We start from the raw sequence: 15,669 nt of genomic DNA, 5'->3' as shown, positions 1-15,669 counted from the left end.
ACTCAAGTACTCAAGGCTTTCATTACCTGGCAGAGAATGAGAGAGATTGAGATTCCTGTATTAGCTTCCTAGGGCTGCCATAACAACTTACCACAAACTGCATTGCTTAAAAAAATAAAAATTTATTCTCTTTCTATTCTGGAGGCTAGATGTTCAAAATCAAGATGTTGACAAGGCCATGCTCCCTCTTAAGGCTCTTCTTAGCTTTTGGTGGCCCCAGGTGTTCCTTGGCTTGTAGATATATCAGTCCAGTTCCTGCCTGTCTTCACATAGCCTTCTTCTCTGTGTGTCTAAGTCACCCTCTCCTTTCCCTTATAAGGACACCAGTCATCGGATTTAGAGCTCACCCTAATCCAGTATGACCTCATCTTAACTTGATTACATCTGCAAAGACCCTATTTCCAAATAAGGTCACATTCAAAGGTACCAGGGGTTAGGACTTGAACATACTGTTTTTGGGCAGGTGGGGGCGGGCAGGGGCAGGAGGCACACAATTCAATGGACTACAACTCCCATTGGTGGAAACTGCCAGAAAAATGGCTAATCATAGGGATGGAATTTTACATGAAAAGGTCCTGGATGAAATGAAGAGTATCAGGAATGGTGGAAGGTAATATTAAATAAATAAATAAATACTCCATTGCCAGAGATGCCTTTCTCCTGAGGCAACTCTGGATAGATACCAACTGCCATTCAGTTAGTAGTCAAGCACTGAACCATTTGCACCACCCAGGGACTCCAATAAAAAACCGAAAACCAAAACCACTGCTCTTGAGTCAATTCCGACTCATAGTGACTTTGTAAGACAGAGTAGAACTGCCCTAACCAAAAAAAAAAAAAAAAAAAATTAATTGCCATCTAGTCGATTCCAACTCATGTCGACCCTACAGGACAGAGTAGAACTGTTGTTCCATAGGGTTTCCAAGGAGTGGCTGGTGGATTCGAACTGCTGACCTTTTGGTTAGCAGCTGAGCTCTTAACCACTAGACCAACCCGTAAAAATTACATACAGCCTTGGAATCCTTATGGGGCAGTTCTACTCTGTCTTATAGGGTTGCTGTGAGTTGGAATCCTCCACGTGGCAGTGAGTTTTATAAGGAGGTAGAGCTAGGATAATCCTTTAAAAGGATGCCTCAGTAGTCCAAAGGTGAGAAGATATGCACAGAACTAGACTCTAAGCCCCAGGGGCTAGTAATTTTTGCCTCTTTTGTTCAGTAATATATCCCAAGAGCCTAAAACATTGTTACATAGTAGTAGCTGAGTACACATTTGTTGAGTAGATGAATGGATGCTCCAACTAGGCTTGCAGCAGTAGGAATGGAGAGGGAAAGAAAAGATGCAACAGGCCTTTCACAGGTAGATGGCTCCAACTGCCCCCCCCCAAAAAAAAAACAGAGGGGTAAAGAAGTAGCATCAGTGGAGCCTCACTTAAAGTCACGCCCACACGTTGGCACCTGTCAGAGACGAACGAACCTCTCTCATACTGCCTGCCCACACTGTCTAGCATTATACATGTCTCCATGACATTTCTAGCATCTGTCTCCAGGGTACAGGATTCATCACTTTTTTCATGTGTGTGTCCTCCACAGCAACCTGCACCAAGTAGGCCCTCAATCCAAGTTTCAGTGAATCAATTTATCAACAAATGAATTTCCACATTAAAGGAAAACTGAGATTCTCCAGCCGTGAACTCTGGATTTCAGATTTCTTTTGAGCTTTTCAAAACGCCTGACACATAGCAAGCGCTCAATAAGCACTTGTTGAACCAAACAGAATAAATCAAATTCGCCCAGTTCCGCCCTGGCAGCAAAGACTCCTCTTGGCAGGACTCCAGAACTCATTGCTGTTAAATTCTTATGTAAGAGTTAATGACCCTCCCAGCCCTCTTGACATCCCTCCCACGATAAGAGAAGTGGAAGGGAAGGGAATGAAGCGAGATCACTATTTACAAATGCACAATCTTTCCGTGGTAGATTCATCGATTAATTTCTAGTCTCGGTTCACCACAACGATCCTGAAATACCGCTGCATGCTGTGTGCGGCAGAGGGGGGCGGCGCGCGGGTATTTCGGTTGAGGCGTATTTAATTCCGTGGGTAAGGCCTGCCCACCTGGCATGGCGTGTCAGAGTCCTCCATACCGCCCAAGGGCGCTGGGCCTGCGGGTGACAGCGGCCCCCGTGGGGTCCCCGAAGGCGCTGGTACAGGCTTGGCCCGGGCACCCCCCACCCGGGGGAACAATGCCTCCCGCCCCGGATTCCAGCTGTCCCTGAGCCCCGCGCCGCTCGCCCTTCCCACCCGGGCCGCCCTGCCGCTCTCAAGGTGGGCGTCGCGCGCTGCCGCGTCCGGCCTTCCCCGGAGCTGCGGCGACCCCAGCCCGAGGGCGCGGGCAACCGCGAAACGCGGAAGATGGCGGCGTGGCCAGGCCAGCGGCAACCGCGAGGGGCCGCGGCGCTACGCGCCCGGCTGCAGCGGCGCGGCTAGAGCGGCGCCTGGGCCGGGGCGGCCCGGCCTCCTCCCCGCCCGCCGCCGCAGCCGCGCCCCGCCCCGCGCGCCCGCCCCTCCCCGGGCTGCGGCCGTTCCCCGCGTCGCGCTCCCCCGGGATGGCCCGCGCGCCTCGGCGCTGCCTCGCGGAGCAGACGGCGGAGCGGCGGCGGCCGCGCTCGGGGGGCGCGCGGCTGCGGCGGCGGTGGCGCCGCGCGTGAGGGGCCGCCTCGGGCCGAGCGGGCGCAGCGAGCCGCCTGGTGAGCGCCGACAACATGTCGGATACCAAGGTAAAAGTTGCCGTCCGGGTCCGGCCCATGAACCGACGAGGTGAGCAGCTTTCCGCTCCTTTTCATTTCTGGTCGGAAGGAGGGCGGGGGCAACTTTGGCAACTGCGAGGGCGCGGGGACGCGAGGTAGGGCGCGGGATGGGGCTGCGAGAGGGAAGCCGGGGTCGGGGAGTCGGGCGGAGGCAGTCCCCGCGCTCGCCCTGGGGACCGGAGCCTCCCGGCGCACCGACTCCTGGCTCCCGGCTCGGCCGCCTCCCAGGAGAGAGCCGAACGCGGCGCGCCCAGGCGGCTGGAGGACGGATGCTCGACTTTGCAACGTTCGTTTTTCCTTGTGCTTTCAGAACTGGAACTGAACACCAAGTGCGTGGTAGAGATGGAAGGGAATCAAACGGTCCTGCACCCTCCTCCTTCTAACACCAAACAGGGAGAAAGGTAACGCGGATACAGAGAGGGAGGGGAGAAGGTCCTACAAGTTGGAGCCAGGAAAATAGCAGTGCTCTTTTCTATTGTTAGGAGGGCGGCTTCAAGTTTGTCGCACGCTCCTGTCTGAAGCTGTTACAAGTCCAAGTTCTTCTCCTCCTTCTGTCCACCCTCCCCCTCTTGTGCCCGCCCATCTAGAGCGGCATCAGGCCGGGCACCCTGGCCACAGCCCTCCCGAGTCTAGATGGTGCCCATCAGTTGTGCCCTTGGCGGGCTTCATGATACCCAGAGAGGGGCTGCCTGGGACCATAAAATGATTAGTCTAGCGGCCACATTTTACAGATAAGAAAACTGAGGCCGAAGCGGGCAAGTCACTAGCCGGGAGCCCAAGGCCTTATGTTGTGGAACCCAGTGCCCCTCATTCTTTACACCCCTGCACTGTTTGCTTCCTTTGACAGAGTTGCTTAGGGACTTAGTGTGTAAAATGGGGGAAAAACACAAAGCAAAACAGATTTGTATGATGCAGACTCAGGCCCGGACCATTTAAAATCTATTTTGTTGTTGGTGCTGAGTTGAGATAATGCCTGAATGTAATGCGGGAATTTTGATTTTCAGGGAAACAAAAGTAGTGCCCTGAACTGTGTAGAGACTGGGGGATGTTTAAAAGGAGGCTGCATTTACTTGATGGCAACATATTTGCATTTGAAAAGTGGTAACTGTTGGATCCTTATTAATTCTGCCCTGTTCCATGCGGCAGTATGGGAAAATGCCTGAAAATAATTTGAATATTTGGCATTTTTCTGGTAAGCCCCTGAGAAGAAAACTTGGAATTCATTCAATACAGCAAGGCAGTAGTTTGTAAAAATATAAAAGAAAAAAGGGGAGGCTTTTGAAAATTAATTTGTCTCGGAAGTGAGCATGAGTGTGTTTCTAAGAGTTACCTGTGGTTTGATGCCCTACATCAGTGAATTTTGCAGGTCAGAGATGTTCAGTGACAAGAAACTCTGAAGTAGGGCTTGTTACTTTATTGCTAAAGGAAGGGACCACCACCATTCTATAATCATGTGGTGATCAGGCACAGTTTTGCTAATTTTGGGGGAAGAAATTATAAGGAGATCAGTGTCCTTTTTTTGTGTGTCCAGCCTAGCAATTTTTACCCAGCTTACAAAAGTTTTACTACCTATAATTGTCTTGTGATATTAAGTAGCTAAGTTATATTGAAAATGTGATGAGATACTTTTCCATAATGGATGCATCCTTGGACAATGTTTTTCAGTACCTTTGTCCTATTATTTTTAAATACATTTATAGAAGTGTAGTTGTATATTTCATAGTAATAGTTCACTCTTTGTGTAAATTAAAATATTTACAAATTAAATTAGATACCCACCTCACCAAAGTTTTGCCCCCAAAACTAGATGTTGTTATATTGTTTTAGAGAAAAAATTCTGCTGGGTCAGATTCTTCAGAACAGTGTAGGAAACAGGTAGAATGTTTTAACTCCTGCTGTTTGGCCGTTGCATCTGATGGTGTCCTTTCCTTGCTGGTTTGGCACCTGCTTCTTGTCACTCTTGGCTATGAATGCTACTGTTGGTTCCTATGTCATGAAATGAACCTTTGCCATTTGTGGAAAGAAACAGATTTAATTTGGTGGAATTTGAAAAGCAGTTGTAACTGTGGACAGTTGGTTAGAAATGCTAAATCATCAGTTGATCATTTTTAGGGCTGCCACTGTAGTTATTAATTAGGATCTTTTAAGTAAAGACTTGTAGGCTGGTCTTGGCGATTTATCCATCTGCCTGGTGATTGGAATAGTCCCCTATCTAGAGCTATAAGAATAGCCGTGAAATATGGGTGTTCTCTTGTTCTGTTGTCCTGACAGATCCCTTTCTTGGAAGGTGGATGGGGTTCTTTATGTGGAATTCTCCTCGTGTCCAGGCCATAGTCATACTGAGTGGAAACAACATGGCAGTGCTGCCCCTAGATTAGGATTACTGTCTTTGCAGGGATGAAGACATCAAATGCATTTGGATTTTCATTATGCAGTTTGGTTTCATATTCCTCCACAGGGTTTTTCCTTAAAGCAACAGTGCGTTTAAAAATAGAAACAGTTGCTCCCTTGGGCTCTTGGTTGATTAATTGCCACAATGCTTCATGTTATACGGGTTTCCCCTCCTATCCGAAAGCAGAGTGTTCCTATGAAACCTTTCATAAGCTGAAATGGTGGGAAGCAAAGAAGCCATTACCATTAATCTGTATGGGAAAAAATTTTGAGCGTTCCCGTATCAAACAACTAAACTACACCCAGTTTTACGCTCCGTCTAACACCCTTACCAGGTCTGTTAGGCTTTTCTGATACCTTAACATCTTGCTAAGGGATGCACAAAATCAAGATAAAGCACAGATGCTCACAGATACAGTTCAAGGTTATGGTGGCTTGATGCTGAGATGCTGACTACAGTTCCCAGGGATGGAGCTTGGAGACTCCACTCTTGCTGATCAGGGAGCGCGTAAGGGTGTTATACTTAGCGTAAACCTGAACGTAGGCTATTGTTTTTAATGGTTCGCTGCGAAACAAATGCTGAATGCTATTTCTGCTTTTCAGCTTTTTTCATAAAAGCAAAAATCCTCTTCAGATTTCTTTTGGTTAGCGAAAACAGGTACTGATGTAATTCTTTTGTAAAAGTGAAGTGGTGTAAACCGAACTTTTGAAAAGTGGGGCATACCTGCACTTGTAATTCATTTCTGTTACTTGTTTTGCGATAGAACTAAGGGCAGAGAGAGGGTGGATGACTGGAATACTGAGGATATTATTATTATTCCTACCTGGAAGTCCAAAGGCTTGAAGTGTATGAGGTCATTATACTAATACTGGTAAACTTGTGTCAAATTGAAAATTACTATTTTCTTGAAAATTGCAAGAAATTACTACTGTATTAGCCATGAGTAGAAGCTCAGCATTACTGGGTGAAAATTTTCGGGTTTATTTTTTACCAGTAAAAACAAGCAGAGTGTGTTGATTTTCAGGAAGAGAAGCAGACAGGTTTAGTTTCATAATTTTTCCCCTTCTATAGAATCAAAGCCAAAATGGCATGGTGAGGACTAATAGCTCACAGGGTTTCTGAGTTTAAAAATGTTTTTTGGTCCTGAAACTCTAGGATTTTACCTTAAAGATCCAGGTTAATAGCTGGACCATATGTTGATCACAGTTCTGAAACATTAAATACATGTGTTGTTTCTTAAAATACCATTGCATTGTTGTACAGGAGATGTTTATGAAGTTCAGCTAATACCATGCTTTGACACAGGGGATGCAAAAATAAATGCAGATCTTGTGCCAACTCCAGAGGCTCTCACCTCCCAGAGGTGTAGGAAGAGACAGGAAAAAAGTTTAAAAACAATGTGGTTAACTATGTAGGCGTATACTTGTCATTACATGAACCATATTGTTTGGAAATTACCTGTTTCCCCTTCTGTCCCCGTTTGAGGCTGTGAGCTCACCGAAGGCAGGTACCTTGTCTTATTTTGTGTCTCATGCCCTTGCTCGCTTGATGCCTGGCACATAATGGGTGCTTAGTAAATGTCTGCACTGCACTGGGGGCACTGATGGGGAACTGTGGAACCCACCTAGGTCCTGGCAGCTTTTAGAGACAGGTGGCATTTGTGCTGGTGTTGTAGGTGCTCAGAATGTAGGTTCACTTTTGCAGGAGCAGGAGAAAGTTCTTTGTCAAAAAAAAAAAAAAAAAAAAAGTATACCTGCCACAAATTACTTCTGGGTGATTGTGTGTGTAGAAGTGTGGGGTGTGGAGCAGGGTGTGGAAGCAGGGCAATTCAGGTGGGAAAATAGAATGAGAATTCCTAATTTGCTGGTAGCTACAAAACCAAAGTATAAAGAGATAGTGAAAAGTCTTCCCAGCTCTGTTGCCACCCCAGTTAGTCCCATCTCCTCACTACACACACACACACACACATAAATAAATACATATTATTTATACGACGGCACTGGGTTTGGGTGGAGCCCTAGTGGCGCAGTGGCCGCTAACCAAAAGGTCAGCAGTTCGGGTCCACCACCTCCTTGGAAACCATATGGGCAGTTCTACTCTGTCCTATAGGGTCGCTATAGTCGGAATCAACTTGATGGCAACGGATTTTTTTTTTTTTAAATATAAAGCTTAACAGATCTCTTTGATATCTTTCAATATCAGTATCTAACTTAGATGGTGGTGGTGGTTTTTAAAATACAGAGTAATGGATTTGATTCTTAACAGCTTTTAGGAAGTGAAGCTTTATCATAAAAACAGTGTAATGGAACTTTCTGCAGAAGTTTTTGTTCTTGATTCTGTATTTTATTTAAGTGAATTGTGAGGTAATACAGCTAAAGCAAAGTGTGTATCTAATTAGATAAGTGAAAAGAGTATTGGACTAAATTTGGGCTCTTAGAAAAAAAGCATAAAAGTTTTTACTTTCCCATTTTTCTGTACTGCAAAGTATATAGTGTGCCTTGCAAACTGTATGAGGGAGGGTCAGCTACCTCATAGTCAACTACAAATATATTTTCTAGTTTATGTGTTATATGTTGCAAATTTTTATTTCCAAGCTGGTTTCACAGCCACTCCCAAGGCTCCTAGAGTGGCTCCTTCTACCCAAGCCTCTCTGTAGACAAGAAGTTTAAATATTAATCAAAGTCATACAAAATTAAAAAGATAAACACCCTAAGAAGTAAGAACGTTGTTATTGTTAGGTACTGTCGAGTTGGTTATGACCCATAGCGATCCTGTGTTCAACAGGACGAAACATTGCTCGGTCCTACACCATCCTTACAATCATTGTTATGTTTGAGCCCGTTGTTGCAGCGACTGTGTCAATCCCTGTCATTGAGGGTCTTCCTCTTTTTCACTGACCCTCTACTTTACCAAGCATGATATCCTTCTCCAGGGACTGGTCTCTCCAGATAACATGTCCAGAGTACACTTAATTGTGCAATAACATCATACATTTTAAAATTATTTGTGTGATTTCTGAATTCCATTCTCTGTTGTCTGTGTTGTTATTCTTCTGTGGCTCAAATATTACAGATTTGATTATAAGAAACCGAAGAGTATTTAGTTTTCACTAGTGTGGGAAGGAACATTCTTCAGTCATGATCTGTAAGTGGGATTTTAAAGAGCGTTATAATGGAATATTTTCACTAGCCATCAACATTTCACTTTGTTTTAAAATAAAGTTAGATTGAAATCTTTTTCTTTCAAAAACAGGATTGAAAGTGATTACATATAATGCAATGTACCTCTTGCTGTTAAGTCAATTCCTATTCATAGTGACCCTATAGGGGAGAGGAGAACTGCGTCATAGAGTTTCTAAGGTATGGCTGGTGAATTCAAACTGCTGACCTTTTGGTTAGCAGCTGAGCCCTTAACCGCTGTGCCACCAGGGCTCCAATGTAGTAGAGTGGTGATTTTTATATTACGTTGTCACATTCCACAGATAAAAATGTATTTTACATTATGACCCGGTGTGTGTGTGTGTGTGTGTGTAAAGATTTGTAAAAAAAATACTCTGTGTGCAATGTCTCTGTTATGTTCTATCCTATCCTATTCTAATTCATGACAAAATAATGGCTGTGACTCACTGAACTGATTTCACAACGCGATAATAGGTCACAACTTATAGTTTGAAAAACACAGGTTTAGTGGGTAAGAGCTTGGGCTCTAGTTTTTTAAATCAGTGTTATTCATGCACATGGTTTGAAGTACGAAATAGTTATAGAGGCTATGATAAAAAAAAATCCTCTTCATTTCTCTCGCAGAGGCAACCCTTTTAGTGGCTTTAGCTAATTCTGGAATTTCTTTTCATATTTTTGAAAAACATGTGAGAGAAAAGACCTGGTGATCTGTCCCTGTAAGGGTAACAACCTAGGAAACTCTGTGGGGCAGTTCTGCACTGTACTATAGGGTTGCTGTGAGTTGGAATTGACTTAATGGCACACAGCAACAACAGTGCTAGTTTTTGATTTTTTTCAATTTTTGGCATTATCAATGTCAGTGTACTACCATGAAACGTGAGGATTTTTCTCTCTTTCTCTGCCTTATTACCTCCATATTCCTCCCCCTTCCCCCCATTTTCCCAGTGTAGTTATATAGTAATTTTGGTTGGAGGAGTACTGGGTGGTGTAAATGGTTAAGCACTTGACTACTAGCCAGAAGGTTGGTGGTCCGAACTCACCCAGAGTCACGTTGGAGGAAAGGCCTGGCAATCTGCTTCTGAAAGGTTATAGCCTTGAAAATCTTATGGAGCATAGTTCTGCTCTGACACACAGGAGTTGGAATCAACTCGACTGGCAACTAACAACAACAGCAACAGATTTTGGTTGGATCATTGTTTAGTGTTTACATTATCCATATGACTACGTAGAACACTATTTACTGTTGAGCCGTGTTCTATTCTATGGTTTCTTTCCCTGGAGTTGACAATTGTTTTTTGTTTTTTTTTTTCTGCTTTTCATGTACTTCTTTTTGTATATACTTATTAATTCAACATTCAAACTCTCTGCCACTTGTCCGAATCTTCTCTTCAGATAGTGAAAGATACCACATACTCTTTAGGTTTTATCTTGGAGATAATTCTCTTTGGCCCCTCTAACCTGCTCTTTTGTGGAAGGTAGTCTTATCTGACCGGTTGTTCTAGGTTTTCCCTTCACCATCATTCTGGGGACTCCTTTGGCCTCCTTTCTGCATGGAATCTCCTGTTTTTCTGCTTTACTTTTCTTCTTTTGTGGTTTACAGGATGTGCCTGTTTTTTTGTAGAGCACATCCTTTAGTAGCTTCATAAGAAAGGGTATTATAGGAAGAAAACTTTTTTGAAGCCATGAAAATATCTTCATTCTACCCACTTAGCTCATTGTTAGCTTGGGCGGGTATCAAATTCTATCTTAACGACCGCCAATGTTTTTGAATCTTCCAGTGTTTTCTGTTGAGAAGCCCCAAATTATTTGGATTTCTAATTATTTGGAGATGACCTGTTTTTTTCCTATCTGGAATCTTGTAGGATATTTTCTTTTTCATTTTGAGAAAACACTATAATGGGCCTTATTTGACCTGGAAACACATGTGCTTCAGTTCTGAAAACAATTCTTAAATTTGTTCATTAATGAATTTTTCTTTCCATTTTTTCCCGTTATTTTCTGGAACATTTATTTGGATGTGGGATTTCCTGAACTGGACCTTTCATTGTTTTTAGTTTTCCTTTCTGTTTTTCATCTCTTTTCTTTTTATTCCACCTTCTGGGAGATTTTCTCTGTTTAATCTTCAAACCATTATGTTTAATTTTTCATTTATGTTATCATATTTTAAATTTTCAAGCACTTTTATTTTGGTTTCTGACTTTTTTTCCTGTGGCATCCTACTTTTGTTTCATCATTTTAGTATCTTCTTCCTCTTTCTGAGGATATTAGTGATCGTCTTCTCTCTATAAACCAGAAACCCGTTGCTGGTGAGTTGATTCCAACTCATAGTGACTCTATTGGACAGAGTAGAACTGCCCCATAGGGTTTCCAAGGAGTGCCTGGTAGACTTGAACTGCCAACTTTTTGGTTAGCAGCCGAGCTCTTAACCACTGTGCCACAAGGGCACCTTTTTCCATATTAAAAAAAAAAAAACAACAAATCAAACCCATTGTCATCAAGTTGATTCCAACTCATAACTATCCTATAGGACGGGGTAGAACTGCCCCATAGGGTTTCCAAGGAGTGCCTGGTGAATTCGAACTGTCGACCTTTTGGTTAGCAGCTGTAACTCTTAACCTCTATGCCACCAGAGTTTCCTTTCCCTATATAACCTACTTTTTTTTCCTAAAGCATATTGATCTGTATGTTTTGATTTCTGGCTTTCATGTTATAGACCTTTCTCTGATGTAGCTGAATTCCGGCTATACTCTGGGACTCCTCCAGGCAAGGACTATAAAGATGATTCATCTTTGTGTACTCAGTGCCTAGATTCAAGAATATCCAATACACCAAGTACTGCTATTTCATTATTATTATTACGAAAAGTTTCTGTCGAATCTCTCTTCTACTTAACGTTCAATGATAAAAATAATGATTTCCTTTTTCTTAAGAGCATAGTTAACTGCTAGAATTAAAGATGGTAACTCCTCTAGGTAACTCTCAATTACCCAAATTAATCAAGAGAATTGGTTGTGGCTCATCTAAAAAGGCAGAGTATTTTTTTTTAAATCACATTTTGCATCACCACGGTAAAAAGTTGAAAGAGTTTTTTCCCCTTCAACTTAAAAAGAGGTATACCTGTTGAGCTGAGAAAAAAAAATATGTATAAAATTTCAAAGTAATACCAAAGTGGTCAGTTTATCATCCTACCACTTAATCAGCTTCTTCTGGCAAAATCTGGTTAGGGATAAATTGAAGAACTTGTATCATTGCCAATTTTTACTAAAATTACACATGCCATGCACTCAAATTTTAAAGAACATGTATAGGAACAAGTTTCCCCCAAATAGTAGGCATCCTCAAGACAGCAAGGTTTCTCAGAGTTATCTGTCAAAAGTTATCCTTTCTCAAATCTTCCCTGGAGCCAGAACAGTGTGCTTATACGCATTTAGAACTTAAAGGAGTTTGTGGAACTTTACCTGAAAAGCTAACAGAGAAAAGCAGATAAACACATAAGACGTAAGAAAAACACAAAAACACTCAAAAATTATTTTGTTCCTTGGTAACATGAAAATTAGGTTTACTAACAGCAGAACTGCCTAAAGGAAGTACTGCTAATATTCAAATGAAAATATATTGAATCAAGCAAGAAATTGATTACATCTGGGTTCAGGAGCTGTCTTTTCAAAGGTCACTCTACAAATACAAAAATAAGAAGAAATTCCTCTGGAAATCCGTTCATTTGCCATTTTACCACTGAACAACTAAGTGAAAACCAAATAAACAAGAAATATGTCAAGTTTCTTACCTCTCTTTCAAATTTTATTTGTACAGTGAAACCTGTGAGAGCTGAAACTCAATGGGACTGCCTTGTTTTTCTGGGTTTCTAAAGTTTTCCACCTTTGACAAGGCGTAGTCTTACTGCTTTTCTATCGCTCTCTCTTAGTGGAAAATATTTGAGTTTTCTCTGACAGGTTTCCACCTTACTCAGGTTCTGGCTTTTGCTGCTTTTACTGTAAGTATGCATAATTCTTATAATGATTGTGGGATTGATCTAAGGTTAAAAACGAAGAGAGGGGAAATCCTTATAGACACTCAGGACTAGAAAGACTGGAGAATTGACCCACTCCAAGCCCCTTGTTTGCTTGAATCCAGTCTTGATTCCATGTTACCACGAGATTAACAACTCCATGAATCATCGGTAAAGTAGGAATTCCTGGTTAAGCACTTGACTACAAGCCAAAAGGTTGGCAGTTGAAACCGACTGAGGTGCTTGGAAGACAGGCCTGGCAATCTGTTTCAGAAAGGTCACAGTCTTGAAAGCCCTCTGGAGCACAGTTCTGCCTGGCACGTGTGGGGTTGCCGTGAGTCACAAGTGACTCAGAGGCAACTAACAACAACAAGGACTATTTTATATTTTACTAAATTGTCCTTTTAGTGGACTTTTCACATCAAAACACAATCTCATCTCTTTTGAATTGTATCTTTAAACAATATAAAAACGTTTATTGCATAGGAAGCTTTGTAACAAGCGTGGCAGAAATTTTAAAAAGGGGGAAATCATTCTTATCAGTTGTTTTTATTTTTCCTCTACCTTCATTTTGTCCTTGTCCTCATATACTTTTTTACAATTACAATTTTGTGTTTTGTTTTTTTCAAAATCATTTCTATTTGTCACGCTACATGTTTTCCACAATGATAATTTTAATAATTGAATAGGCTGTTGAGTTTCATAATTTTTTAACCATTTCTGTATTTTTAGGCATTATTTTTCTTAGCTATTATAAATAGCTGAGAATATCTTCATCAGACTTAAAAAAAAAAAAACACCGTGTTCTAGGTGAATGTTAACACAGCAGTTTAAGTTCCCATTCAACAATGTCTACATAAATTGTTTAGTGATGTTGATCCTATTCTTTACAGTATGTGAACGTTCTCATTATTTCCATTCTGGTGATTCCATTTCTTCATCAAACTTTTTAAAGGAGTTCTTTGCTTACTATTGAAAGGCATTTATTCTTGAGCTTGGTAACAGAAAAACACCTCTTTGAAATTGTTATGGCACGTGAATTACTCTATTACATTAGAACGAAGCTAAAAGTTGACAATTTAAAGATTTAAATATGAGATAAGGATGTGGAAAAAATGATTTTGTATGGGCAGTCACAAGACCAATGGTTCTCACACTTGAGTGTGAATTAAAATCATGTGGAGAACTATATGCCCACCATTTCTGATTAGGTGATGCTTAACAATTTGCATTTTTAGTCAGTTTCCAGGTGATGTTGATGCTGCCGGTATAGGACCAAGCTTTGAAAAACACTAGTTTAGACCAACACTCTCCGATTTTCTGTGGTGATGGAAATGTTCTGTATCTCTGCTGTCCAAATGTGGCTATTGCCACTGAGGAAGTGAATTTTAAGGTTTATTTTTTATTAATCAGTTTTAAACAGTTATATGTTGCAGGTGGCTACTTTATTGGACAGTGCAGGTCTTGGCCAAACCAAACCCAGTGCCATTGAGTCTATTCTGACTCATAGCAACCCCATAGGGTTTCCTAGGCTGTAAATCTCTATGGAAGCACACTGCCACATCTTTCTCCTGTGGAGCCACTGGTGGTTTCAAACTGCTGACCTTTCAGTTAGCAGTCAGCCTCTCTAACCACTGCTCCATCAGGGCTCCTTGGAGATCTTGACATTGGTTCTCAACCTTTGTTTCACATTGGAATCACCTGGGTGTAAAAATGGCATCGGGGTGGCATCTGACCTCCTCTAACTTCACAAGGTGGGAGGAGAATCAAGATGAACACCCTACGACTGATTCCTATGAGGCAGAGGTTAGACATGCCTCCTCTCCTGCCATCTTTACCAATTCTGACATCAACTATCCCTCCCACGGGACTCTACTTCTCTTGGGTTCAATAATTCATTGCAATGGCCACACAGAACTCACAGACAATACTCAAAATTAGGGGGTTTATTAGGGAAGTAACAGTTTACAATTCAAGTTCAGGAATGCTCAGGATACAGTTCTTCCATCAGGACAGCCTCTTCCCAGGTGTGATCACAGGCATGCCTCTTCTGGCCCTTGGCCTCTGCCCTGCTCAGGCAAATGTTTCAAAGCTTTTTTAGCCTCTCCAGTAAGTGCCCGGAGGCACCCTACTCTACCAGTAAGCCTCAGCCTAAAGGCACTGAGCTGAGAAGCCCACTGCGCTGTCTCCTGTTGGTTTCTTCTGCCACAGCTTCTCGCCATCTTCAGTCTCTCTCCCTCCCCCTCCTGCTTCTCATCACAGGAGTCCTGGGTCCAAAGCATGTGTTCTACTTCTGGCTGTTCTTCCTTGGTGGCAGTCGGGTCCTCTCCTTCCCACCTCTGGGATGGCTCATTTCAAGCCTAGCGAGATGGCAAAACTGATGAATCCCCTCACTAGGGTTCCGTGTACCTTATTAGCGTGGTCCCACCCAATCACTTGATAGGAGTTAAAAGACCATGATGAGAAAGGTCACACTGCTCTGGGATTCTTTAAAAATAGATGCCTGGGTCTTACCCCCAGAGATTCTGGCTTAAATGATCTGTGTAGTGGGCAGTGGGTCTTTAAAAGCTTCCCAGGTATCCCAGTTACTGTTGTTGCTTTACAAACCTCTCCAAAACATAATGGTCTAAAGCAACCATTTCATTATGCACATTGATCCTGTGGGTCAGGAATTTGGTAGAGCAAAGTAGGTACGTGACTGCACTATTTCGGGGGCCCCAACTGGGAAGTCTAGAAGTCAGGATGCCAAAACCATGTTGAATGGTCAAGATGATTAACATACACACATGGTTGGTAAGTTGATTCTAACCAGCAGGCAAGGTTGAAAACCACTGGGCTAGTTTAACAAACCAAATTTTAAAATCTGATTTCACAGCTTAAGGACTCCTAAGCCAGCTGTATTTAATTATAATGCCAATGGTTATTTGTTTTTTGCTTAAGTTGCAGAAGAGGGGGAAGGTATTATCTGAATTGTCTAGCTGTGGTGCTCTTTCTTGTTTCTTCCCGATACTGACAATGTCAGGAGTCACAGGTTTTTGGCTTTCCGATCTGTCTCGGCTTTGTAACCCCAGTTCCCTGCTTCAGGCCCTGTAACTGTGTGGCACTCTTAACATCACTTTCTACACCATTACAGAGCCCTGGGGACCCCACGATGCACAGGAGGGGATCTGGGCTATGGAAAAGCTCTGTGGCATAGTGAGCCTGGTGTGAAGTCTGGGGGCTGTCTGGTTCTGCCACTAACTTGTGTGTATCCTTGAGCTTGTCTTTCATCCTTTTGGATCTGAGTTT

At 42.6% G+C, this 15,669-nt stretch overlaps 1 protein-coding gene across 3 annotated transcripts in view; it reads left to right on the top strand.

Moving 5' to 3' along the window:
• Nucleotides 1–2,571: 2,571 nt before the first annotated feature.
• Nucleotides 2,572–15,669, top strand: part of KIF13A (kinesin family member 13A) — a 227,833-nt gene continuing 214,735 nt past the window's right edge. For 2 of the 3 annotated variants that reach the window (XM_049884625.1, XM_049884617.1), the window contains exons 1-2: nucleotides 2,572–2,811; nucleotides 3,112–3,202. In XM_049884625.1, the coding sequence (XP_049740582.1) occupies nucleotides 2,757–2,811; nucleotides 3,112–3,202 (146 nt within the window). In that variant the 5' untranslated portion in view covers nucleotides 2,572–2,756. Of the gene's footprint in view, nucleotides 2,812–3,111; nucleotides 3,203–15,669 lie in introns of those variants that run through there. The other variant, XM_049884635.1, reaches the window with a different exon arrangement.

This window comes from Elephas maximus, chromosome 1 (genome assembly GCF_024166365.1).
Source record: "Elephas maximus indicus isolate mEleMax1 chromosome 1, mEleMax1 primary haplotype, whole genome shotgun sequence".
Lineage (NCBI taxonomy): Eukaryota > Metazoa > Chordata > Mammalia > Proboscidea > Elephantidae > Elephas > Elephas maximus.
Note: the sequence above shows the minus strand (reverse complement) of the source record. Positions and strands in the feature narration are given on the sequence as shown.